This window comes from Cibotium barometz, chromosome 8 (genome assembly GCF_041138505.1).
Source record: "Cibotium barometz isolate CiBa-2024 chromosome 8, ASM4113850v1, whole genome shotgun sequence".
Classification (NCBI taxonomy): Eukaryota; Viridiplantae; Streptophyta; class Polypodiopsida; order Cyatheales; family Cibotiaceae; genus Cibotium; species Cibotium barometz.
This window is the reverse complement of record NC_141053.1, coordinates 10653842-10678847: the sequence shown is the minus strand read 5'-3', so window position 1 is coordinate 10678847 and position 25006 is coordinate 10653842. Positions and strand designations below refer to the sequence as shown.

At 44.6% G+C, this 25006-nt stretch overlaps 1 protein-coding gene across 4 annotated transcripts in view; it reads right to left on the bottom strand.

The window, feature by feature from the left end:
- LOC147635890 (uncharacterized) overlaps nt 1–24290 on the bottom strand; it is a 52386-nt gene extending 28096 nt beyond the window's left edge. For 2 of the 4 annotated variants that reach the window (XM_086801290.1, XM_086801292.1), the window contains exons 1-9: nt 23990–24290; nt 23447–23511; nt 21847–23267; nt 21414–21730; nt 21209–21337; nt 7783–7913; nt 7041–7707; nt 6705–6956; nt 6283–6615 (exon numbers count right to left, since the gene is read on the bottom strand). In XM_086801290.1, the coding sequence (XP_086657416.1) occupies nt 6283–6615; nt 6705–6956; nt 7041–7707; nt 7783–7913; nt 21209–21337; nt 21414–21730; nt 21847–23267; nt 23447–23490 (3294 nt within the window). In that variant the 5' untranslated portion in view covers nt 23491–23511; nt 23990–24290. Of the gene's footprint in view, nt 1–6282; nt 6616–6704; nt 6957–7040; nt 7708–7782; nt 7914–21208; nt 21338–21413; nt 21731–21846; nt 23268–23446; nt 23512–23787; nt 23871–23989 lie in introns of those variants that run through there. The other 2 variants (XM_086801291.1, XM_086801293.1) reach the window with 1 other exon arrangement.
- Nucleotides 24291–25006: the final 716 nt, after the last annotated feature.

Sequence of the window (25006 nt, the reverse complement as noted above, 5' to 3'; positions counted from 1 at the left end):
TATCTCTCTTAGGAGCAGGAGAGATCTTTTGTAGCCCTACGGGCGTTTTTTATATAACTAATGAAAGGATCTTTTCTCGAAAAAAAAAAAAAGGTGTGAAGGGGGGAACAAGAACATTAATGTTTTAATGTTTTATTTATGGGTTGCCCCTAGGCCTAAGTGGCCCCTAGGGAACTTTAATGTTTATTAAAGTTGGGGCCCTAGGACAATTTTGGAGAGAGGCCACTCCACTTTTGGAGTTACACGCCTCTCTCATCTCTCTCTCTCTAGCTTTTGGGGGAGTCGTGCAAGCTCATGCGTGGAGGCAAAGAGAAGAGGGCTGGTCGACTGTTTTTGGGCTGTGTGTGAGAAGAGCAAGCTGATTTAGACAGGCCGTACAGCTCTGTGAAGACTGCCCGTACAGATCTGGCAGGTACAGTGTACGACTGCTGCAGGCACAGCCAGCTGCAAGTACAGGCGGCGTTGATTCAGTCGACTGCTGCACTGTGGTTGGCTGGTGCGGGTGAAGCTGTCAGGGAACCGTACAGCAGGTACAGGCGACTGTACGACTGCTGACAGGTGGCTGGTTGCAGGTTCAGAACTGTACCAGCTGGTACAGTCGGGTACAGCAGGTGAACAAGCTGCTTCAGGCGTGCGCAGCACAATCCGTATAGTTCTGTACGGACAGATTCAGTCGTGTGCTGAAGACCTGTACGAACAGGTGCAGAGTGTTAGGGACTGTACTGTCCAGCGGCGGGTACAGGTGGCAGCAGCTGCAGGCATTGAGACTGTTTAGACAGTTGCAAGCAGTGCTGTATCAGAGCTTATTTGGTGCATCAGACAGGTGGTTGCAAGAAGGCAAGTACAGACTGGTACGATTGGCTTCACGAGTGCAGAACCACGAGCTGGTTTGGTAAGCTCTGAACTTGTCCATCTATCTTTCTTTCCATTGGCTTATGTCTGCTCTGCAGAGTTGTGCTATCTGGCCCCTTGTGAGAGGAGGGGTATGGCAGATTGGAAGGGTGGACACAGAGATTGGACAGTGAATGTATGTTTGTGCTGAGTTGTGGAACCATGTACATGGGATATGCCGGATGTGTGCTCAAGGCTGCCCTGTTGAATAGTCTTGGATGATCAGAGGGGAACACAGAGTGTTGCTTTTGTGGGACACAGATCTGTGTGTGTGTGAATCCTCTGTGCTAAGAGGTATTGTGGGCTGCCAGATTGGACATACAGGTGTATTCTCTTGGCTGGTTTTGTTGTACTCAGCTTTACATCATTTTGAATTTGAATAAAGAAATACCGAAAGGGGCGCCAAGCTTTGGGGCCAACAGGTGTCGTTTTCATTTCAGATTTGGGGCAATCTAGCTCCAATCAAATTTGTTTTTATATCTGGACTACAAGTGGAAGGGTGACTGCTAGTCTACCGCAGTTTGGTTTCTACCAGAGGCCGGTTTCAGGTTCTAATACTATACAATGTTGCACTGATGATGATGAGCCATCTTGTCATCATGCACTACAGTGCAAAGTGCATGTGACACTGGAGTAGAACTTCCTAGCAGGTTTCCCTATCGTCTTTACAAGACTTTAGAGGGCAAGCTAGAAAAGCAGTTATCTGAGCTCCTCCAAGCCAAACTTGTTCAACCATCTTTCTCACCATTTGCTGCACCCATCTTCAGGGCATTAAACAAACTCACCATTAAGAATAAGTTTCCTATGCCAAGGATTGAGTACATTTTGGAGAATTTAGACGGCACAAAAATTTTCACTACGATCTATCTCAAGAGTGGTTACCATCAAGTCCGCATTTTTGAAGCAGACATTCCAAAAACAGCTTTTAGGACAAAGCGTGGCCACTACGAGTTCGAAGTCATGCCCTTTGGGCTTACCAATGCACCCGCAACCTTCAATAAAATGATGTCCAGGATTTTCACAATCCTCATTGGTAAGTGTGTCTTCATATTCCTTGATGACATACAAGCAGCATGAGAAGGATGTGGAGAAAGTCTTGCAACTTTTGCGAGATAATGGGCTCTCCATTAACGCCAAAAAGTCTACATTACAAAGGTTCAATACTTAGGCTACATCATCGATTCCTTTGGGATTCGATTGGATCCCTCAAAGGTTCAAGAGATCTTGGATTCAGACATTCCTAAGACCGCCCAAGAGATCCATTCATTCGTCGGTCTTTGCCAAGCCTGCAGTACGCATATTCACCAGTTTTCCAACCTTGCAGCACCTCTCACTGACTTGCTAAGGGGGTGAAAACTCGTAGACAAAAAGTCACTCTTACAGGTAAGGCGCTTGATGCATTCCATGCACTCCAGAAAGCAACCTTAGAAGCGCATGTTTTGAAGTTAGCATCTTGGGATGAACCTTTTGAAGTCATTACCGATGCCAGCAATGGAGCCATAGGTGCCGTTCTTGAGCAGGACAATAGACCCGTGGCCTACTAGAGTAGAAAGTTGAATGTTGTCGAAAGAAATTATTCAGTTTATGATAGAGAGCTTTTGGGTGTGATCATAGCGCTCAAACATTGGAAGCCTTTCCTTTATGGACAGGCTTTTACAGTCAAAACACACCCCCAAGCACTTAAGTGGCTTCAAACCATGCCAAGTGCCCAGTGGAGTGATCGGCAAGCTAGATGGAGTCAGATTTGGAGGAATGATCAAGTACATCACTGGTAAGCATAACCCAGTAGATAGCAGATGCTCTTAGTCGAAAGACCAGCATCCAGACCATGCAATAGTATACCATTCTCGAAATCACTAGAAAAGACTTGGATAGCATGAAAGATCAATACGTCAATTTCGAAGAGTTTGGTACTTAGTATACTTTGGCCCTCAATTCTGAGCTTGGCCATTAATCAATGCAGAACGGTTGGTTACTCTACAAGAACCGTCTCTGTTGTCATTTAGGAAAAGCAATCAGCTCTTCTCCATGATGCCCCTGACTCCTTAGCTGGAGCCCATAGAGGTGTCAATAGTACCCTTGAGAAATTGGAACAGTCCTTTTATTGGCCAAAATGATGTTTATTCACATGTTCAAGCCTGTAAGATTCGTCAAAAAGTCAAGGTTCCACATACAAAAAAGGTTGGTTTACTTCAACCTTTGCCTATCCCTGATAGACCTTTCATCAACATTTCTATGGACTTAGTAGCGCCTCTCTACCAGCATCCACCAGATCTCGTAACACTCAATGTTTTACCATTGTGAATCGCTTTAGTAAGTTCTACATACTCATCCCATGCAACCATACGGCCACAACTGAGGATGTAACACGCCTTTTTCTCAAGCCTTGGTATCCCATTTGTGGTTTGCATGGCACCATTACATCAGACAGGGATTCCAAGTTCATCTCGCATTTTTGGAGGGCATTATTCGAGAACTTTGGGACCAAATTACAATTGTCTAGTGCATTCCATCCACAGTCAGACGGCCAGACAGAAATCTATAACTATTGATGTTCTTAAGTCATACTGTCATGACCAGCAGTCCAAATGGGAACATTTTCTTCCATTGGTCCAAGCCGTCTTAAACGATACTCATTCATCCAATGTCAGACGTACTCCGTATGAGACAGCCTTTGGTCGTCATTTCTCTTCTCTTTTGACGAGAATGGTGTCTCCATCTCTAGAGGCTAACAAAACGACGGAAGCATTCTCCGAAATCATTGAGTCAGTTAAAGACCGCTTGACCAAAGCCCAGGAAGCTTATAGCAAACATGCAAATACGCCTAGACAGGATGTCCACTTCAAGGAAGGGGATTGGGTCTATTTTCACATAATGAAACAGAGATTGAAACAAGTGGACAAACATGTCCCAAGCTTTCTTTCCGTAATTTTGGACCTTTTTTCTATAGTTAAAAAGCTAAGTGATGTCTCCATGAAATTAAGGTTGCCTAACAGTTGGACGATGCATGACGTTTTCCATGTTTCTTGATGTTTCAGATGAACAACAGCCAGACGTGGTTGACGAAGCAGAATGAGCATATCCTTCTTCATCGTTGGAAGCTTTCCGGTGGAAGACTCCATCAGTTCTACATGAAGTTCCAAGATCTCGAGATACCCACCAAGCCATTTGGCTAGACGAGGAGTTCTTTCAAGAGTACCCCCAATTATTAGCGAACTACTTGGAAGCCATGAACCGCTAAGCAAGAGGATATGTCATATACACTCTGCACTGCAGTGCATGGTGACAAGATGGCTCATCATCAGTGCTTCATTGTACAGCAACATGACCCTTTAGGATATGAAATATCGTATGTTGTGGCCCCATCGTAATCCTCAGTCCAGGATATGTCAGGCACGAGCTACGTAGATCATTCCTCACCCTTAGAGTGTCAATCAGTCAATCAAGTCCCTTAACCCACTTGAAGAGAATCATTCACGCATGTAGAGTCAATAGAAGCCTTAGGGTTTGCATCAGATCACGGTTTGCATTTGCATAGCATTCATCCCATATACATATAGACCGTTGCAGAAGCCTTAGAATATTATTCAACATTATTCCACATTTTTACCATATTTATTAGCATTATTTTAGCATTTTATACACATTATTTCAGCATTTATCACATGATAACAAGTTGTGTAGCATTATTGATGCAGCCGGCCAGCTTGTAGTCAGCTTCATGTGCATATAAATAGCATCGTTTTCTTCATTCCATAGCATCTCATCACTCAAGCAAAAACGATTCAGCCCTCAGCCTTTAAGAGCATCATCACTTGGAGCATATAGGCATTCATCATCAACAAAACACATCATCAGCGTTCAGCCAAGGAGAAAGCGTTTCAGTCCCTTGTGTTTTCAGCCTTCAACAGTTTTCAGCATCCATCCACTTCATCGTTTGCTCCAGCCATCAAGGTGAAGGTAAACGCAGCATGTTCATTCATTCATATTGCACAAAAAAAGCCCGTCTCTCAGCCACAGGTTGCTACAGCCCCTTGGAAGAGTGTATTGGCCTTGAGATTGGACATCATTGGTGCTTCTAAAGCCGTGTGCAGTTCAGCCAACCTCTTGGTCTTTCGAAGGTCTTGTGTTTGGCTTATCTACAGTCCCAAGTCAGTCATACAGTCATTCTCTTCAAAGTAATAAAAGCAAATACTCCTAGCAATAGGAGGCGGCCCTTCAGTGGGTAATTTGGGATCCAATAAGGTGTGCAGATTACGCACAATTGCGCGGCATCTTACACTCTGGGACAGTTTTCGGCCTTGAAAGATCACTCTCTTTCTTTGGCTGATGGCACACAAGAGCTTGGCAATTGGCACGTGCTTAGCCATTGGAGGTCGACCATCAGCTTGCACGAGGTGTGGCCACCCCCAAGAGTCTCAACCACACTGTCTTTGGGATTGCCCAAAGGCTTGGCAAGTTTGGCAGCGGATTCTCCGCATCTTCATGATGGATAAGGCCTCGACCCAGATCATTACATGGGGCACCGTCGCATGGGCCACAGAGGTTGAGGTTGCCAGAGCTTACGAGGAGGATGGTGGGGGGCTAGCCCTTCAGGTTTCTCACCTCCGCATTTCGGCTGGACCAGTCACAGCCCCATCTACTGACCACTGGAGACTGGGCTCATGTCAGAGATGGGAGATTTGCAGTAGCATTGCAACCTAGCACATATGGCAAGCTAGATGTAGCGAAGCCATCGAGGGTACCCACACTCCGCCAACGGGATCCATCATGAGTATTTGGCTCAACATTATCCATACCCTCCACAGTCAATGGGGGAAGTTGCAAGGTGGCTCTGACAACAGCTTTCTTGAGGCTGTGGCGGCAAGCCCTTTTCTCACCAATAGAGGTGGCGATCCCACTTGGCATTACAGGCCACCTATGTGGTTATCCCCCCCCCCTCCCCCCTTTGTCCCCTTGTGTGAGATAGCCTTCTCCTCATAGAGTGGCCAGCTGGAGGGGAAGTGCATCTCTCTCCACTTTTGATTATTTGATCCCCGCCCTGTCCATGAGGCAAGGTTGTATCTAGCCCTGAGTGGTTGTATTTAGCCCATCGTGGCTGTTTTTTCATTAACTAATAGAAGGATCTTTTTTATGGAAACTATTCATGGTCTTATGGTCTCATAGGCCCTTCAGGTCTCATAGGCACTGTATAACCATGGTATTATTGTACTATTCATGGTCTCATAGGCCCTTTGGAATGTTAATCTCTCTCTCTCTCTCTCGTGTATATTGTGTGTGTGTGTGTGTGTGTGTGTTGGGGGGGGGGGGGGGGGGTTGGGATGATGTTATCTCGAATCATCTTTACAATGCCTTCGCATGGTTGAACACAAGGTCCAATTTAATCCTCACCTTGTAGAGCTTTGTTTTCTTGTCATAGCTGATCACATCGCCAGCATAGAACTTTCTACCAAACTTCTTCCATGTAGAACTACCTATCAGAGAATCTCCAACTCCCGCACCTCCCAGTCCTCTCCGACCTTTGGCATTGCTTCCCTTCCATGTTGCTGAAATAACCTGCCTCCTTCCAGAATCCTTGCTGGCCTCCAGCTCACTGTTCATGTTATCTCCAGCTAACTTAGCAGCACCCAGTTTCGTAGGCGTAATACCTTGCTGCCACTCCAGTAGAGTAGGTTCTAGTTCACTCCATTCAAGATCCTCTTGGTCTCCATCTCCATAGATCACCTGAAACAAAAAAACAGCATCACAAGTTTCCCAATGGCCATTCAAGACAACTACATTTGAGATCCGATGGCTACAATATACCCTCTCACCTTGTAGAACTGTGTCTTCTTGTCAAAGCTAACCACATTTCCAGCGTAAAACTTTTTACCAAACTTCTTCCTCGTTGGTGTACCTATTAAAGCAGCTCCTACTTGCACACCTGCTGCCTTCCCTCTGCTACTACTTGTCAACTTCTTCACTGATTTTGGTTTTGCTGGAGAATCCTGCTTCCTTACTGAAGCCAAAGTGGGCTCTAGGTCTCTCCACTGCAGATCCTCCTCATCTCCATCCTCATATCTTACCTGAAAGCATCAGTGCACAGTCAATTATCAAGCCTACCAGAACATGCCTAAAGCTTAGGTTTAGCTACTTGGAGGATTCCTCACCATGTAGAGTTTTGTTTCCTCATCATAGCTGATTACATTTCCACTGTAGTATTGCCCACCAAAAATTTTCCGTGTAGGACTGCCTACCAAGGTAGATCCTGGTTCAAAAGCTTCTCTATCCCCTTGCATAGGGTGTCCAATTGCCTTCTTGCCACTGGACTTCATGCTTGCACTTCTGGGATTCTCTGTAGTTCCGAATTTTAGAAGCTTGTGTTTAGGAGTCTTGGTTACTTCAGTCTCTGCCTTCCGCTTCACCCCCTTGCTGATAGGACTCTGCCCAGTATCCTCGCGTTTCTGCAGATACCTTTTGATACCTTCTTGAAGCGTTATGCCCATCCCAGATCTCCTCCTTTCTTGGAACTTGCTCTTACTACCATCATCTATCTCGTTTTCTGATGTCTTCCTTTTCCCTTCTTTTTGGACTTTTGATGGAGACCTTTTCAGACCTTTCGGGGAAGCCAAACCTTTCTTTGTTCCTGGTAGGTTTTTAGACTCGTTCTCAGGTAAAAGGGGCTTCATGCTAGCCTTGCCTTCTTTGTCTTTTTCCACAGGACTTCTCCCACCAGAATGCTCTGGAGAGTGGGCTACAGTCGAGGCCTTCTTTGAACTCTTCTTTCCTTCACTTGCAAGAGTGCCACCTTTAAGCTTATTCCTCTTTTTCGATTCTCTAAAAAAATACATACATTGGTATTCAGACTACAACACAAATGGAAAAAACATAGGCATAAACTCAGAGCTGCACCTTTCCTCAACAACCCCTTTTGGTGGTTGTCTCTTGCGTGATGGAACTGCAGCTGAATAATTTAAGGGAAGTAATAATGCCTTGACTTCAGCTTTCTCCAAATCTTCATGGTCTCCATCTTCATACACAACCTGAAATACCAAAGCCACCATCTCTCATCACTACTAGCTTCTTAAGCAGTTGAATACTTCACCAATGAGATGTAGCGCCAAGAGATAAAAGATACATAGAAAGCACGTGCTACCCAACCAAGCTATGAGATGTAGCGCCAAGAGATAAAAGATACATAGAACGCACGTGCTACCCAACCAAGCTATGACCACTCCTTTACCCATATGCCTTTAGGTGTTATCACAGTAAGCTTTCCTATTGTAACATGTGGAAGACGGGATTATACTTTGATAATGAATATTCATTGAAATTTGAAGCCCTTGGTGTTGGCCCGCGAGATGATTGCACAGAGTAGATATCAGAAGCAGTGAAATTGACAATAGCACAATAAGACTGAGAGAGAGAGAGAAAGAGAGAGAGAGAGAGAGAAATGAAATGAAATGTTATATTAACGTCTTCAAAAGGCCAAAGTGACCTATGAGACCAAAGTTACAACCATATGACATCTGATACACTATCTAGAAAAGAAAAGAAAGGACTGAAGTTAAGTATCTAGCCCTACAATACATCAGTAGGGAGCATCCGGAAGCAGCAACTAGAGAGAGAAGTATACAAGATAGGGTCCCAATACCCTCTGAAGCAGCAACTAGAGAGAGGGAGAAGTATACAAGATAGGGTCCCAATACCCTCTGAAGGGCCCCACCAAGGGAACTGGTGTTTTTTCTTTATTGAATGATGTAAACGACTAACTGCTCCTTGGCTGGAAAACAGCAGCCTGAAGATGACCTTCGTGACCTTCACCTTTCACCCTGAGTTAGCCTTCCCTTTGGCTGTCCTGGCCCTTGGAGTGCTTCAGCAATTGTGAATAATGAGATGTTTTAAGCCCGTTGCCTAGCCCATGCTTATATAGGACCTTTATTTACTGGTCAGCCTGTAGAGAAGCTGTTGGCCTGCTTTTTATTGCTCCTCCACAACTAGAATAAACACCAGCACCTTTCACACATGGGGTTCATGGGCTGGCCAACAGGCCCCTGCTGCTGGCCGAATGTGGCCTGGTCCTCGTATGGGCTGGCTGACTATGCATGGGGACCATGCATAGTCGGCCAGCCCATGAAGCCCAAGTGTCAAAGGCGCCAACTTTATAGTGTTTATGTGAAAGTATGCATAGGGGGAAGCGATCAACATATAGACAAAGTAGAGAGAGTCAGAGAGAGGGAGAGAGTAGGCAATGATCAAGTTGTATTATCATAGCATGAGATTACAAGGGGTTTGAAAAACCAGCAGATGGGCTTCAGACAATATGCGCCGGGATTGATTGGTTACAACTGTTGGCATTATCATCTCCAGATTGGGCATATATGTGCATATTTCATACTGTATCTGGCCAGATTTATGAGGCCATGTATTCATCTTATTTTAGATATTTTTCTGCTATTTTTGTCTATTTTTTTAGACATTATTTTAGTATTTTTGCATAGTCGGCCAGCCCACTGTTTTTATACTGGCCGACCAGCTCTTGTCCAACCTATAAATAGGTGGCTTGGGTTAGCATCATTAGCACTTCATTATTCAGCCACTGCTGTTGGTTGTAATGGGCAGCCCTCGTGCTCTACTTCAGCAGATAACAAGTTTTCTACTTCAGTTCTTTTGCACATGTGTTTCTTTGCAAGATCTATTTGCTGTTTTTTTTATTTACAGCCATTCTTTCAGCAACAAGTGAGAGGGGAGACCTTTATATAACGAAGTCATGTAGCTGGTGTAAGCCCAACGGGGCGTGCTATGACAGATTCAATCATGTGTTCAATACTAGCCCTATCAGGTTAGCTTAGCAGAATAATGATCAATTCCAGTCCAATATATATACAAGGCTAGAGGCGCAATCCCTCCCTCTTGATCGCAAGACGTCCATATCTATACTTCAAATACATTTGGGCCAACCACTTTCTCATAAGCTCGTAGTATATCTAGATAGCTTTGGCATCCATTTCACTCGCATCCAATAGCAAATAATTCTCGTATTCCATTAGGAACTTTCTGACCACTGTCTTTCCTCTTTTTCTCACAGAATAAAACTCAATCTCTTCTGGCTCTTCCACCCCTCGTGGATCCTTCAAAAAAGGCTCCTCTGGGGGTAACCCTGTACATGGTTTCCATAAACTATCATGGAAGGCATTATATATCCTCCAATGATCTGAAAGATCCAACCAATAACAAACATGTCTTGAGAAAGGTCCATATACTGACTTTGGCAATCCAAAGATAAAATCCATAGCAATACTCTCCCATAGAACATTCAATGGGTGCAATAATCCTACTAGCTTTTGTCATCAAACTTGATCATCTGACAAAACCAAACATTCTCGAACATATAGCTCAATGTCTGTTCTCTGCTAGGCCAGTTGCTTTCGTTTGTTACATATAAACGGGTTTACTTCATAAAAGAATCCTCCTTGATGACAAGAAAAGTCACAAAATTTCGATTATATAATCTCTTCCAATACAATCCTTGAATTCCTCATTTAAGACTCTCATAGACCACAACATGGTACAAGACTGCTGTAGTGCAATCTTCTCTTGACAAACTTCCTGGCAGAATGTCAATCTGATGATCTTCCTATCTATCTGGCTTCTTTCTTTGGCTTGTCAGAACAATTTGCAACCGTTTCCACATTGGAAACACTTCCCTTCTTTGGCATATTCTTCACATTGCTTGAGGGACAATCTTCTTCGAATGCTTGTCCCCACTCCCATCCTTCTTTTCTTGAGACCCGGCTCTTGATGGGAATCGGTCTTTAAATTTCCTCCTTTGAGATGGATCCCGATTGCCGTTCTTCGTCTTGCCGTCCATCCAAGGCATTTACAAGGCCTCGGCTTGTAAAGCTTTGTCTTGAGCTTCCTCCAAAGACTTTGGACCAACCATATAGACTGCTTGCATAAGCTTTGATTGTAGTCCATTCACAAACTTTCGCATTTCCATTAGTGGTGGAATGGGAGTATAAGAAGTAAACTTCAAAGAAACTGCTAAAAAGTTGTTAAGGTAAGATACCACATTCTCACCAACTTTTTGCTTTTACTTCATCCCACTCTTTCTGCACATTTGCTTCAAAATTCGCGAGTAGAAACTTCTTGTTGAACATAGCCTTGAAGTAGGTCCACATCTTCAGTTCTATCTCTTCTTGTGCTACTTTTAGTCACCAATTCAAGGTGACATCTTTCAAGTGCATGCGAACCATGCGAAGCTTTGATATTTCAGAGTAGTCTCCTCCAAAAGCAGCATCAAACTGCTTAACAAAAGATAATGCTTTTTGTGTATCCCGCTTTCCATGAAAACCATCAAACTTGACGCTCTTCTCTCTCGGCTTGAAGTCCATCTTGCCAGTTGATGTAGGCTCCTTTGCCTTCCTTTCCCTTACCTGTCCTAAAGAAGCTACATCTGAGAAAGCAAGCCTGGGAATAGCCTCCCTATTTCCTCCACAAGAAATAGACCAGATAACCCTACATCCTTCTGCAATAGTGACTCCTTTGGCCCGAAGATAAGCTTTGGCAGGTTGAATGGGAGAGTTAATTAGGGTTAGAGTTCATGTGGGAGACATACACAGAGAAACAAGGGAGAGAGAGAGAGAGAGTTGTGGGGATAAGTCAACTCATCAAGATGTGAGTGTGTGACTTCCCTATCACACATGTATATTGCACTAGTACACATAGTGCACTTAGTACATTAAAAGTACTAAGTGTACTATGTACTATAACTTATGGGCTTGTACACACTATAAGGGTGGGCATAATGCCTTTACCCCAACAACCTCCCACTTAAAGGCAAAGTGCCCTTAAGTAAAGGAAAAGAAAAAATCAGCATGATATACAAGGCCATATCAAGGCTGAAACTGGCCTCATCCAATGCCCATCAAGTGTCTGCAATGAGCAAACCGCTCCGGAGGCAAACTCTTTGTCAAGAGATCAGCCGGGTTGTCATCCGTATGAATCTTAACAAGCTGAATTTGCTTGTTCTCTATCACCTCTCTGATGAAGTGATACTTCACATCCACATGCTTCGTCTTTGCATGAAAGACAGGGTTCTTTGCCAACTGGATGGCACTCTGACTGTCACAATGCAACAATGGAATATCACCTGTATAGCCCAAATCAACCACTAACCGAGATAGCCATAATGCCTCCTTGCAAGCCTCTGTGGCTGCAATATACTCGGCCTCTGTAGTAGATAAGGTAGTGCACTTCTGCATCCTGGATATCCATGACACAGCACCTCTTGTGAATGTAAACACATAACCGGTAGTAGACTTCCGGTTATCTGGATGACCGGCATAATCCGAATCCGTGTAACCATGCACTAATGCATCCTGTTTGCCAAAACATATGCACATATCCTGTGTGCCCTTCAGGTATCTCATGACACCTTTCACTGCTTCCCAATGCTTCTTGCCAGGGTTGGCCATGTATCTAGAAACCACTCCCACTGCAAATGCAATGTCCGGCCTAGTAGCAACCATGGCATACATGAGACTGCCACAAGTTGAAGCATACGGAATCTTGGCCATATCAGCCCTGCCACTATCTGACTGTGGGCTGTCCATAGCACTGAGTTTCACATATGGAGGCAAAGGAGTACTAGTCTTCTTCCCCCCGTCCATATTGAACCTCTGCAAGACTTTGCCAATGTATTCCTTCTGAGACAAATACAACACATGATGATTTCTGTCCCGAAGTATCCGCATACCCAAGATGTGATTTGCATCACCCAAATCCTTCATATCAAAGGTTTGATGCAGCCTCTTCTTCAAGGCATCCATCTTCTTACGAGATTTCCCGGCAATCAACATATCATCAACATACAAGATGAGGATCAATAGACTGCCATCCAAAGCTTTCTTGGTGTACAAGCAGTGATCTATGTCACTTCTTCTGAATTTCTAGGATTTCATGAATGTATCAAATTTATGATACCATTCTCTTGGTGCCTGTTTGAGCCCATAAAGACTCTTTTTCAGCTTGCATACAAGCTTCTCCTTTCCACTCACTGCATAACCCTCTGGCTGTTGCATATATATCTCCTCATGGAGATCACCGTGAAGAAAAGCAGTCTTCACATCCATCTGAATCAAGTCCAGATCATCATGTGCAACCAAAGCTAACACAGCTCTAAGTGTGGTCATTTTGACCACTGGAGAGAAGATCTCATCAAAGTCCACACCATATTCCTGCTTGAAGCCCTTAGCCACTAACCTGGCTTTGCATCAGGTGCAACTTTGAGCCTATAAACCCACTTGCATGGCAAAACCTTCTTGCCTGCAGGCAAATGCACCAACTTCCATGTTCCATTTTTGTGCAGAGAATCAATCTCTGACTTCATGGCACGCTCCCAAAGAGCCTTGTCTGCCCTCTGTAAAGCCTCCTTATAACATGAGGGCTCCCCACAGTCAGTGAGCATCAAGTAGTCAACCCCTGGAACAAACCTGTCAGGGGCTCTGGAGGGTCTCGTGGACCTCCGTACCCAATGACCATCATTTGCAGGTTGCTGTCCAGCCTGCATATCACCTATTGGTGGCTCCTGTTCCATGCCATAAGGCTGAAAAATCATGCCCGGTATCTCCTCTAACTGTGACATATCCATAGGGATATCTTCTGCCATCTCTGGCTGTCCATTTGGACCATTTTCAGCACCATTTAAGGGCTGGTTTTGCTGCTGTAATGGCTGATTTACAGCCCTTGGTTGTTGTCCATGATGTCCATCATCATCAAAGATGACTCTGCCAGGCTCCTGTTGCCTTGCAGGCTCCTTATACATGCATGTTTCATCAAAAATGACATCATTGCTGCGTATGATCTTTCTATTCACGGGATCCCAAAGTCTATACCCCATTTCACCTCTGTCACCATATCCAAGGAATATGCATTTGTGAGACTTAGGATCAAGTTTGGTGCGCATTTCCCTGCGTATGTGCACGTACGCAACGCAACCAAACACTTTCAAGTGCTTGTATGACGGAGGCTTCCCTGTCCATACTTCCTCTGGCACTTTCCCACCAAGCCTCATGTTAGGTGACCTGTTTATAAGATGAACGGCTGTCATAACAGCTTCAGCCCAAAAACCATGAGGTAATGCAGCATGTGACAACATAGAACGGACCTTCTCCCGAATGGTCCTGTTCATCCTCTCTGCTGTCCCGTTTTGTGGAGGATCATAAGGAGTAGAGAGCTCCCTCTTGATGCCTTTAGCATCACAAAAGTCCTGAAACTATTTGGACATATACTCTCCACCATTGTCGGAACGCAAAGCCTTCAGTGTTTGGCCAGTTTGATTCTCAACAAGAGCAACAAACTTCTCAAACACTAAAATGTATCACTCTTCAAACGAAGAGGATAGACCCACACCTTGCGTGTGGCATCATCAATAAAAGACACAAAGTATTTTGCCCCTCCCAAAGAAAGCTGAGGCATCTCACATACATCTGTATGCACAAGCTCTAACTGAGCATCTTTCTGTCCAAGAGCTTTCTTGTGGGGGCACTGGAGTTGCCTGCCATATATACAATGCTCACAAAACTGAAAACTTGAAAACTTTAGAGAAGACAAGTAACCCAAACGAGACAATTGCTCCATTCCCTTGACACTCATGTGTCCCAACCGGCTATGCCACATAGAAATTTCCGACAACTCGGTTGCATTTACATTAGCATGGTGACAAACACCTGCATGCATGAAGTAAAGAGTGTCCACCTTAGAGCCTCTGGCAACAACCAGTGAGCCCTTACTAATCTTCCACTTTCCACGACCAAATGTGGTAACATAATCAGCATCATCAAGCTGTCCAGTAGAAAGCAGGTTCTTCTTGATCTCGGGCACATGCCTGACATCATGGAGCATAAGCTGTGAGCCATCTGAAAACACAAGCCTCACATCACCTCTGCCAAGAATCTTGCATGCATGGTTATCACCCAAATAAACCACTCCTTCATTGCCAGCAGTATACCTGACAAACAAGTCTCTGCAACCTGTGACATGAAAGGAGGCACCTGAATCAATGATCCATGAGTGCATACCATGACCATCTCCTGTAAGAAGTGAATGGGCATCAAGTGAAGATGTGAATAGGACCTCATCTCCTCACTGTCACCTGCATGTGACACATTGATTTCTTCAATCTTGACTCCACTTTTGCCCTTTGGCTTTACATCTTTGGCTTCATCTTTGTCTTTGTCCTTGCCTTTTCCCTTTTCCTTTTGATCATTTTTCCATTTGTAGCATTGCTTTTTGATGTGTCCCTTCTTGCCACAATAATGGCATTCCAAGTCCTTTTTGGAGCGAGACTTGCTCCTTCCCCGTTCTTGGCTTTTACCCCTTTGCTGGGATCTCCCACGTGCATTCATTGCATTTGACTTTCCAACAGAGTTGTTTTTCCTGTTCATCTCTTCTTGAAGAAGAGCACCCTCAACATCTGCATATGACAGCATAGCATTCGAATTGCTAGTGGCTGTCCTGAATGTGTCCCAACTCTCTGGCAAAGTGTATAAGAGAAAAGTAGCTTTGAACTCATCGTCCATTGCCAACTTTTGATTTATAACTTGGCTGACAATACCATTAAACTCATTTAGATGGGCTGCCATAGACGCCCCTTCCTTCATCTGAAGACCTATGAGTTTCTTCAACCAATACACTTTGCTTGAGGCACTTTGCTGGGCATACAAGTCCTACAATCCCTGCCACATTCCCCAAGCTGTCTTCTCTTCACGAATGCTGAAAAGTAAAAAGTCTGACACAGACAACATGATAGTAGATCTTGCCAGCTCATCCATATCTTCCCACTCTTCAGCAGTAAGAGAAGCAGGCTTTACACCCCTTTCTTTGATAGGCTTGTGCTGCTTCTTCTGGAGCAACACATTATAGCACTGGGTTTGCCAAATATCATAGTTATGTGAGCCTTCAAGCTTCTTGATGTGAAGCAATGAAGAGCTCTCACCTGTGGTTGCCATAGCAATATGCAACCTGTCAATGCCTCACTCCCTGCAAAATGTGCAAACACTGCACCAAAAGCACACAAAGTGCTCACAGTTGTTCTCCCAAGCTTTATCTCCCACTGCGGAAGCACAAATGCAACTTTTCTCCCACTTTATGTGATGAAATCACCAAAATCTGGTTGCTGCAGATTTAGGACAGCACCTTAAATGTGCTCTGTTGCCCTTCCAAAGTACTGTACAACAGTACCAAGTGCTCACCTGTGATGTACCAAACCTGTACCGACAAGTACAGCAACTGAAATTGAACCTTTTCCTCACTCAAATCAGTGTACAGCCATGCCAAAACTTGCACAAAGCTGTGCCAAATCTGTACCAGCAGGTACAGTAGCAATAAATGCTCTCCTGGCTGTCCAAATGAGTGAAAATCAGACTTTTACAGTCCCGAACACTGCATACAACAGTTCCGAACAGAAATTGGGCAAAAGCCCCTTGACTGCAAGCTGATTTCTGAGGATTCAAGGCATAAAAGTCTTGCCTGCTGCTTTGCCAAGCTTAACAAGCATAAAATCTTGAAAAGCCCCTTGATTTAAGATCAATTTCTGATCATACATGGTACATTAACGCACATGAAGGCATCCAGAGTGTTCACAGTGCTTCCCCCTGGCCACATATACATCCAGTACATAAAAGCCCCTTGATTTACAGGCACATTGAGTGCTTGACAGGCATCAACACATTGCCCAAAGCATCAAATGCGAGTGCCTGCATGCAAATCAACCAAATCGGCACAAAAGCCCCTTGATTTGCACTGCAATTTGCTGCAATTTTGCCCGAATGTGTGATTTCTCACATCATAGCATGTATGAATGCTTAATTGCACAATTACATTAAAAGCCCCAAATTTCGACATCCAATTTCCTGCAAATTGATCCTGATTGTGACCAATGTCACCCAATTTTGCCAATTTTGCTCAGAAATTGAGCAATTCGGCACCTGTACCTGCTCAATTGATTGAATTGATAAGAAATTCCCAAAATTGAAGACAAATACCTCTTAATTTTTTTGAATTTCTCTGATCTGCAGGCTGAATTTCTTTGCGATGCTGTTGCAGAAATTTGATGCAGAAAGAGGGGGGGGGGGGGGGGCGCTTCTTGCTGATGTGCCTGCAGTGCTGCAGTTGTATGGATGGCTGCATCTACCACCAGCTTGTGTGACCGGCTACACTGCTACAGTGATACACGTATGCTGCCTGGTTGGGCTGCTTTGTAGTCGAGCTTCGCAGGCGTGGGGTCTACACAAGCAAAGGCGAGCCGGTGCTGCTGCTGGCGACTCAATGTTGCCGCCTCCGTTTAGTGGCTTGCGCTACACGCGTTGGCCCTCACCGAAGCTAGCGCGTTCGATGGATGCCCGCCTCCGACTTCGCCTAGTAGCCAACCAACGACTAAAGCCTACGTGTCCGCCTGGTTGCTGTAGGCGCCTGACTACGTGTCCGCAGCCAGTTACGTGTCCGCCTGCTTTCGCCTGTGTTCGCTCGCTCTGCTGAGCGCCACTCGCCTAGTAGCCAGCCGACCAACGCTTGAAAGCTGCAAGCACACGAGTGGTGAATTCCAGCCTCGCTTCTTTGTTCTATGCTGGCCACCTTGCAGCCGTCTAGCTTCACTGTTCTATGCTGGCCGAAGATGCTATCTGTAAGCACCTGCTCCACAGCCTGAAATGCAGCCTGAGATGCTATCAAGAGGGAGGGGAGGGAATGACCATAGCTCTGATACCAGTTGAATGGGAGAGTTAATTAGGGTTAGAGTTCATGTGGGAGACATACACAGAGAAACAAGGGAGAGAGAGAGAGAGAGAGAGTTGTGGGGATGAGTCAACTCATCAAGATGTGAGTGTGTGACTCCCCTATCACACATGTATATTGCACTAGTACACATAGTGCACTTAGTACATTAAAAGTACTAAGTGTACTATGTACTATAACTTATGGGCTTGTACACACTATAAGGGTGGGCATAATGCCTTTACCCCAACAGCTTCTACTCCTTCGGCTTCAATGGCTCAATCCTTGATGAAATCTTCAAACATTTCAGCCCTTCTTTGGTCATGTTTCTTCTTGGCTCTCCAAGCAAGGAATTCTTCATCTTGGAGAAACTGTCTAAATTGCTGAAAATATCGGTACTCTGCTAATGTCACGGCCGCGATTTCATGAGAAATAGATTGATGGCCTTGGTTCCCATCTTGAAGTCCTGTATTGGCCTCATAGTTATTCCCTTCATTAGGCCCTTGGTCTCCCTCTGCTCTCAACGCGGCTCTGTCACCCCAAGAAAGTTTCTTCGAGAGAAATCTTGCTCTGATACCTCTGTAAGGCCAACGGGGCATGTCGTGACAAATTCAACCACGTGTCCAAGAGATAAAGATATAGAGAGAGAAGGGAATAGGGATCTTGCACAGTACACCACACTGAGCGAGGAACAGGCCCCGCCCCCTTTCAGGAACTTATTTAGAAACTATCGACGAGAACGCCGACCAAGATCAATACAATCAATGAATACAAAACAAACAGATATGTTGATGTAGGATATCCAAGTCGATGCCAATGTCGAGGCACAAGATCTTTGATACCGAGCACACCACAGGAATGAACCACAAGTATCTCTCACCAGGCTAGTACCAGATCGAAAATCCAAATCCAAGTCTGGATTCAAATTCCAAGTCCAAATCCCAAGTCCAAGTTCCAAGTCCAAATCCAAATCCCGAATCTCAAGGCGACGGCGACGGCAGCGGCGCTACACAGTGGTAGTTGAGCTGGGCGGCAGCCAGTCGGCGTGACGCAGGGCAGCGGCGGCAAGTAGATAAAGATGAGGGTCTCCTTGCTCTCCACAAGCTTAATGCCCAAAACAAGAGAACTCTAGCTTCTTGGGAGGGCCTTGCTTTGCGCCAAAAGCAATACTTTTTGCTTTGCTTTTCTCTTTTTGCTTTAATATTTTAGTAATAATAAAATATTCCTCATCCTTTGCCAAAGTTCTTAGTTTATTGCCTTTCCAGCTTCAGGGCCTTGCTTTTTGGCCCTGTTGCTGCTTTGCCATGTGTCCGGGCATGTGTTCCATCATGTGAAATGGAGCTAGGAGGGCCAAATAGTTACAGCTAGCTAACTGCCATAAAGTTGGCTGATAACAGCCCATGACCTGGTAAATCCCCAAAACATGAGAAAATACATATGCTCCGATATACGGTCCAGATCCCACACTAGAGTTGCACATAAGAGTCTAACACCCGCTCTACAGCTCATAGTGTGCAAAAGTCACAAGAAGAAAACTGATGAAGAAGATGCAACCAAGGACACTCCAGTACCGGCCGGATATTGAATACACCGTGGAGGATGCACTCTCTTCAAAACACAATGCCACCCTGAACAGCAAAGAACTCTGCTTGGCCCAATTCACCCCAACAGTGGACTGTGAACACATCACGTCCCAGAAAACCTCAAACAATGAACTTGGAACACATCCAATTCAACGCTTCTGCTACACCAAGCAATGAATCTGGAACACAACCGACCCATAGCTATCAAAATTGACCTTTACCTTCCAGATTTTCTGTGCTTGGAACTCCAACTCGCAATTCCCATGCACCAGAAACGAGGAGTTGTTGACATCCCCCTTTCCCGCCCACAAGCCTCCTTTGGCCGGAAGCACAAAGGGGGAAACTATCTGTATAACGAGAGACGAACACCATCCTGGTCCTCCTAAGCCAGAAGCGCCCTTGGAGACCTAGATGAGTCACTAGAAGTATCTGTATCACTGTCTTATGTCCTATCTTTGCCCTTCTTCCGGGATGAAAACTTGCCCTTGCCCTTGTTCTTGGACAAGCAATCCTAAGACAAATGTCATGTCTTCCCACACGAGTAGCGATGACTCTGAATCTTCTCCTGCACTGATGCTACGGCATGATCCGGATCATGAGACAACCTTGAATTTACCCTGTGCCATGTGGACTGATTCCTCTGCGAATAGGAGGGAGCTTAGGTCATCAAAATCTAAAAGATTGGAACTGAGCTGGCCTCGCAAAGCTCTGGCAACCATATGTGTCCCATCAAACTTGTCCTCCTGTGTCGTACACAGGGGAGCCATATCCACAGCAAAAGAAACACACCACCTAAAAACTCGAATCTCAACACTCTCAAGCATATCTAATGGATAAGAGCACGAGGACCAATCAGCCCCCTCAGAAAACTGAGGGAAGAAGGGGCTGGACAGCAGCAAAACAGCCCACAAAACACCTCCGGGAAACACCCAATGAGAAGGGGGGAAAGCCAGGGAAGAAGAGGAACTGTCAAAGCCGCTTGTCGGGCTGCACCACACACAAAGAAATCACCTTTCACTGCTATCCAAACGGTAAAAACAGCCCACTGATTACCAACGCAGCCCCGCCTGGACTCTGCAAGGAAAACGCACAATAGCACCAGAAGAGAAAACGCTCGATGCAGAAGGGACCACAATACAGCAAAACACACAGCCTCCAGAAGAAAACGCAGCCACTTGTAGCTTTCCCCTTGATGCCTAGCCAGAAGCTCTGCAGCAGGGACAGCCCATAGAAGAAGCGCTGATGTGGAAGACACTTCAGAAAAGAAAAAACACAGCCACCAGTTGAAAAACGCAGCAGCACTTCTTGCTCCAAAAAGCGCAGATGGGAAGAGGTCGCGGAGAGGTGGACAGCCAGGACCTAGACGTCTAATACCATGTGAAAGTATGCGCAGGCGGAAACGATCAACATATAGACAAAAGTACAGAGAGTCAGAAAGAGGGAGAGAGTAGGCAATGATCAAGTTGTATTATCATAGCATGAGATTACAAGGGGTTTGAACAGCCAGCAGATGGGATTCAGACAATATGCGCTGGGATTGATTGGTTACAACAAGTGAGAGGGGAGGCCTTTATATAAGGACGTCATGTAGCTGGCCGACTGCCATAAAGTTGGCTGATAGCAGCCCACGACCTGGTAAATCCCCAAAACATGAGAAAATACATATGCTCCAATATACGGTCCAGATCCCACACTAGAGATGCACATAAAATTCTAACAGTTTATTCTACTCGTGGAGCAATAAAAAGCGCCCAGTAAATAAAGTTCCTATATAAGCATGGGCTAGGCAAAGGGCTTAAAACATCTCATTATTCACAATTGCTGAAGCACTCCAAGGGCCAGGACAGCCAAAGGGAAGGCTATCTCAGGGTGAAAGGTGAAGGTCAAGAAGGTAGCGTTCTTATAGTAAAAAACTTCTATGGCAAGTAGGAAAACTCTCCACATAAACATGTCACTATGCCTTTTTGAAGGTGATCACTAACCTTGTACCAGTTGTGCTCAGTATCATAGCTATTAACAACCCCACTGAAATCCTTCTTTCCAAAGCGCTTTGTGATCGCTCTTCCAATGAGATCACCTGCGTCTTCTTGGCCCACAGTGGTATTCCTTGCCTGCTCAAAAAAAAATATACATTAAAACCCTGTCAAATTTAGTCCGACCTACCATTGATGAGCATATCATCCCTACTTTATCCTCCTGATCTGTGTGCTCCTGTTTGTCACCTTCACCAAGGCCCTGCACCTCTGTCCCAGTAGCTTCACCCTGCAGGGCTCCAACATTGGAGTCCTCTCCTACCTCTTTGGCTTTGGTCTCCTTAACCAATGTGACCTCACGTTCTTTTCTTTCCACAGCATCACTACCTCCATCATCAGATCTATGTTTCAGTTCATTGCCTTGTCCATCTTTATGTGCACTAAGAATCCAGGGATGATCAGAACTGCCACCAATTTGTGGCTCTTGTACAGATATCTCATTAGCTGGAATCAACACTCTCGGCAAACAATCTGCCATGAAAAATAACCACGCATCATGATTAGCATCAAGATGAGGTTATGAAAATATTCTTCATCATTTCTAAGTTGTAACAAATGCTCCAAAACTCTTGCGTAGAAATGCATACCTTGATGATTAGTAGAAAAGATATCGCCCCCGTTTTCCACCAATCGTGGTTTGCCTTCAATCCTTGGTGCTATTACTGTGGATAAGCCATTTTTTAACAACAACATATTTGTAACAGAGGTATCCTCCAAAGCATTCTGTAGCACTACAGGAGCTGGTTGCTCTGGCTGTTTGGTTTGAGCTTCAATTGATGGTGCGACTGATGTGACTGATCCATCTATTAGCAGTGTTGTGTCATCATGACGAGTATCAGATGTAGCAGTCTGAAGTCCCTCCACATCAGGGATGATATCTGGTTTTCTGATTTGCGCTTCAACTGATGAAGCTGCTGGTGTGACTGACCCATCCATTGGCATTGTTACGTTATCCAGCTCATCATGACAAGTATCAGATGTAGCAGTCTGAAGTCCCTCCACATCAGGGATGATATCTGGTTTTCTGATTTGCGCTTCAACTGATGAAGCTGCTGGTGTGACTGACCCATCCATTGGCATTGTTACGTTATCCAGCTCACTATCAGAAGCAGCATTCTGAGGTGCTGTTTCAGCAGGAGATATTATTGGCTGTCTAGTTTGAGTTTCAACAACCAATGGTACTGCTGGTGTGGTTGATCCATCTTTTGGCAATGCCATACCAGTATCCAAAGCAGCACTCTGTAAAGAAAACCAGGTATTTGGCAATCTAAGTTTAGCTTCAACCAATGGTGCTGCCAACCCAACTACCGGCTCTGTCAAGTCAGCATCCTCAAGTCCTGCTACAGTAGAAGTAACATCTGGCTGTTCTCTGATACTTTGTGCTACAGCATACCCATCTTTCAGCGTTGCCATGTCATCGAGACCAATACAGGAAGCAGCATCATTGTCTGCAGCAGTGATAGCTGGCTGTCTAGCTTCAACTGGTGTGACCAATCCATCCATCGGCTTTGCCGTATCATTGTGAGGAGTACCAAAATCAGTATTTTGTTGAAGTCCTGCCATTCTAGTTTGGGTCTCCAATGACAGTACTGTGCATGTGACCGATCCATCTGTCTGTGTCGCTTGAGCATCAAGCAATAATCCCGCATGTGTGACTGATCCAACATGAGATTCTAAAGTATGATCTGGATGAGCATGAGTCTGTAGGCCTGCTAGACTGGATGCAGAAGCAGTCCCCCCCTGAGCTTCTGAAGGTGAAAGGGCAGGCCTGTCCAAGCCATTTTCTAGGGCAACCTGATTATGAATACTGGCTGCATGCACCTCCTGAGGTACATTTTGGACAGTGCCCTCGGTAAAGAGGACCTGAGGTACGTTATCATCATGACCTACATAGCCAGAGAGGTTGACATCAATGCTAGTGACATTTCCTGTGGCCATTGTGGATGTATTCGCATGACTTGCCATGCTCATGGGATATTCAGAGCTATTACCCACCTTGTCTGGCCTTCTGTTAACACGCAAACAAACATCATGAATGATCAACTAATGTACATTGCATTAAAATCATCATCACACTGGAAAACTAATGTTTCACATCATTGAGCATGTTTTCACCGCATGAATCAGTGCAAAAAACTAATCACAGGTGAAGATTAACATGTGCAATCAAGGGATTACGGCTCCAACCTGTTCACAACGACAGCGGGTGCACCGTGGGCTTCAAAATCCATAACTCTAGAATCATCAAAACCCTGGAACAACATGGAAACAACATAGAAACATCTCATGATGATGACATGGATGGATATGTTCTGAGACGTGAAGAATCGGAAGGTGCAAAGGGCGCCGAGGATAGCACGTGATGAAATCAGATTAGAGGACTCCATGGATTAAAAGACATTTTAACATAAATTTAAAACTTAATCTCTGCTTTCCGTCTTAAACCTAGGTTGAAGACCAGATAACATGAAAAGTATGGTTTACTCTGAGAGAGAGAGAGAGACAGAGAGAGAGAGAGAGAGAGAGACCTGTGAAGCTTGCGAGCTGCAGAGTGAAGCTTGAGGCCCATCGAAGGCTCAAGAAGACCAGATAAATTTTAACATAAATTTAAAACTTAATCTCTGCTTTCCGTCTTAAACCTAGGTTGAAGACCAGATAACATGAAAAGTATGGTTTACTCTGAGAGAGAGAGAGAGAGAGAGAGAGAGAGAGAGAGAGAGAGAGAGAGACCTGTGAAGCTTGCGAGCTGCAGAGTGAAGCTTGAGGCCCATCGAAGGCTCAAGAAGATGAAACCAAGCGATCGGAAATAGAAAACCATTTCTAAGCTAAGGCAGCAGCAGTCGTCCTCTTGAAGCTTCTAGCCAGCAAGTGTGTCCACGTTGGCACTTGGGCGGCCGTGTGCTTGTCCAAAATTGAACACGTATGCTTTATTACAGTATTAAGTATTATTTTTCGTTACTATCACTACTACAACCACAACAGCAAAACACACACACACATTTCACCACGAGAGAAGAATGAGTGTGTGTGTGTCTAAATGTGTCTAAGAGAGAGACAGAACCTTAATCTATTCTATTATTAAGTATTATTTTCCATTACTACTACTACTACACACAAACATTTCAACACACAAGGGGAGAGAGTCATGTGTAGTGTGTGGGTGTGTGTCTAAATGTGTGTGTGTGTGAGAGAGAGAGAGAGAGAGAGAGAGTAGTGTGTGGGTGTGTGTCTATATTAAAGTTTCATCTATAAGGTCTCAAAAGCTTAAAGAAATCGGAAGGCAAAGCATAAGTTTCAAATATTATAAATAGCTTCCTTAGAATCACGTACAAAGCATGAGTTTACAATTGGGGATCCATGATAGCCAAACTCACATGGATTTACAAGATAAATGCATATTTTTATTCATGTGCATGTTTTTTCTTCAATGAAAAATCCTACACCTTTAACATCAAAAATCTTGAAAGTCGATTTCTAGCACATAGCTACAACAATATGATTGTGACACGTAAAAAAGACAATTGGATTGGGTTTTTTGTTACAACAAGAATTAGGTGATACATTAGTTACATCCGCTTGGCTATAACCACTCAGTTAATATCACTACCTTGGCCATTACCTTTCTTAACAATATGTTTATGGGAGCACTTGCTTGGTTTCAATTGAGTAACCTTGGCCATTACCTTTCTTAACAATATGTTTATGGGAGCACTTGCTTGGTTTCAATTGAGTAACCTTGGCCATTAC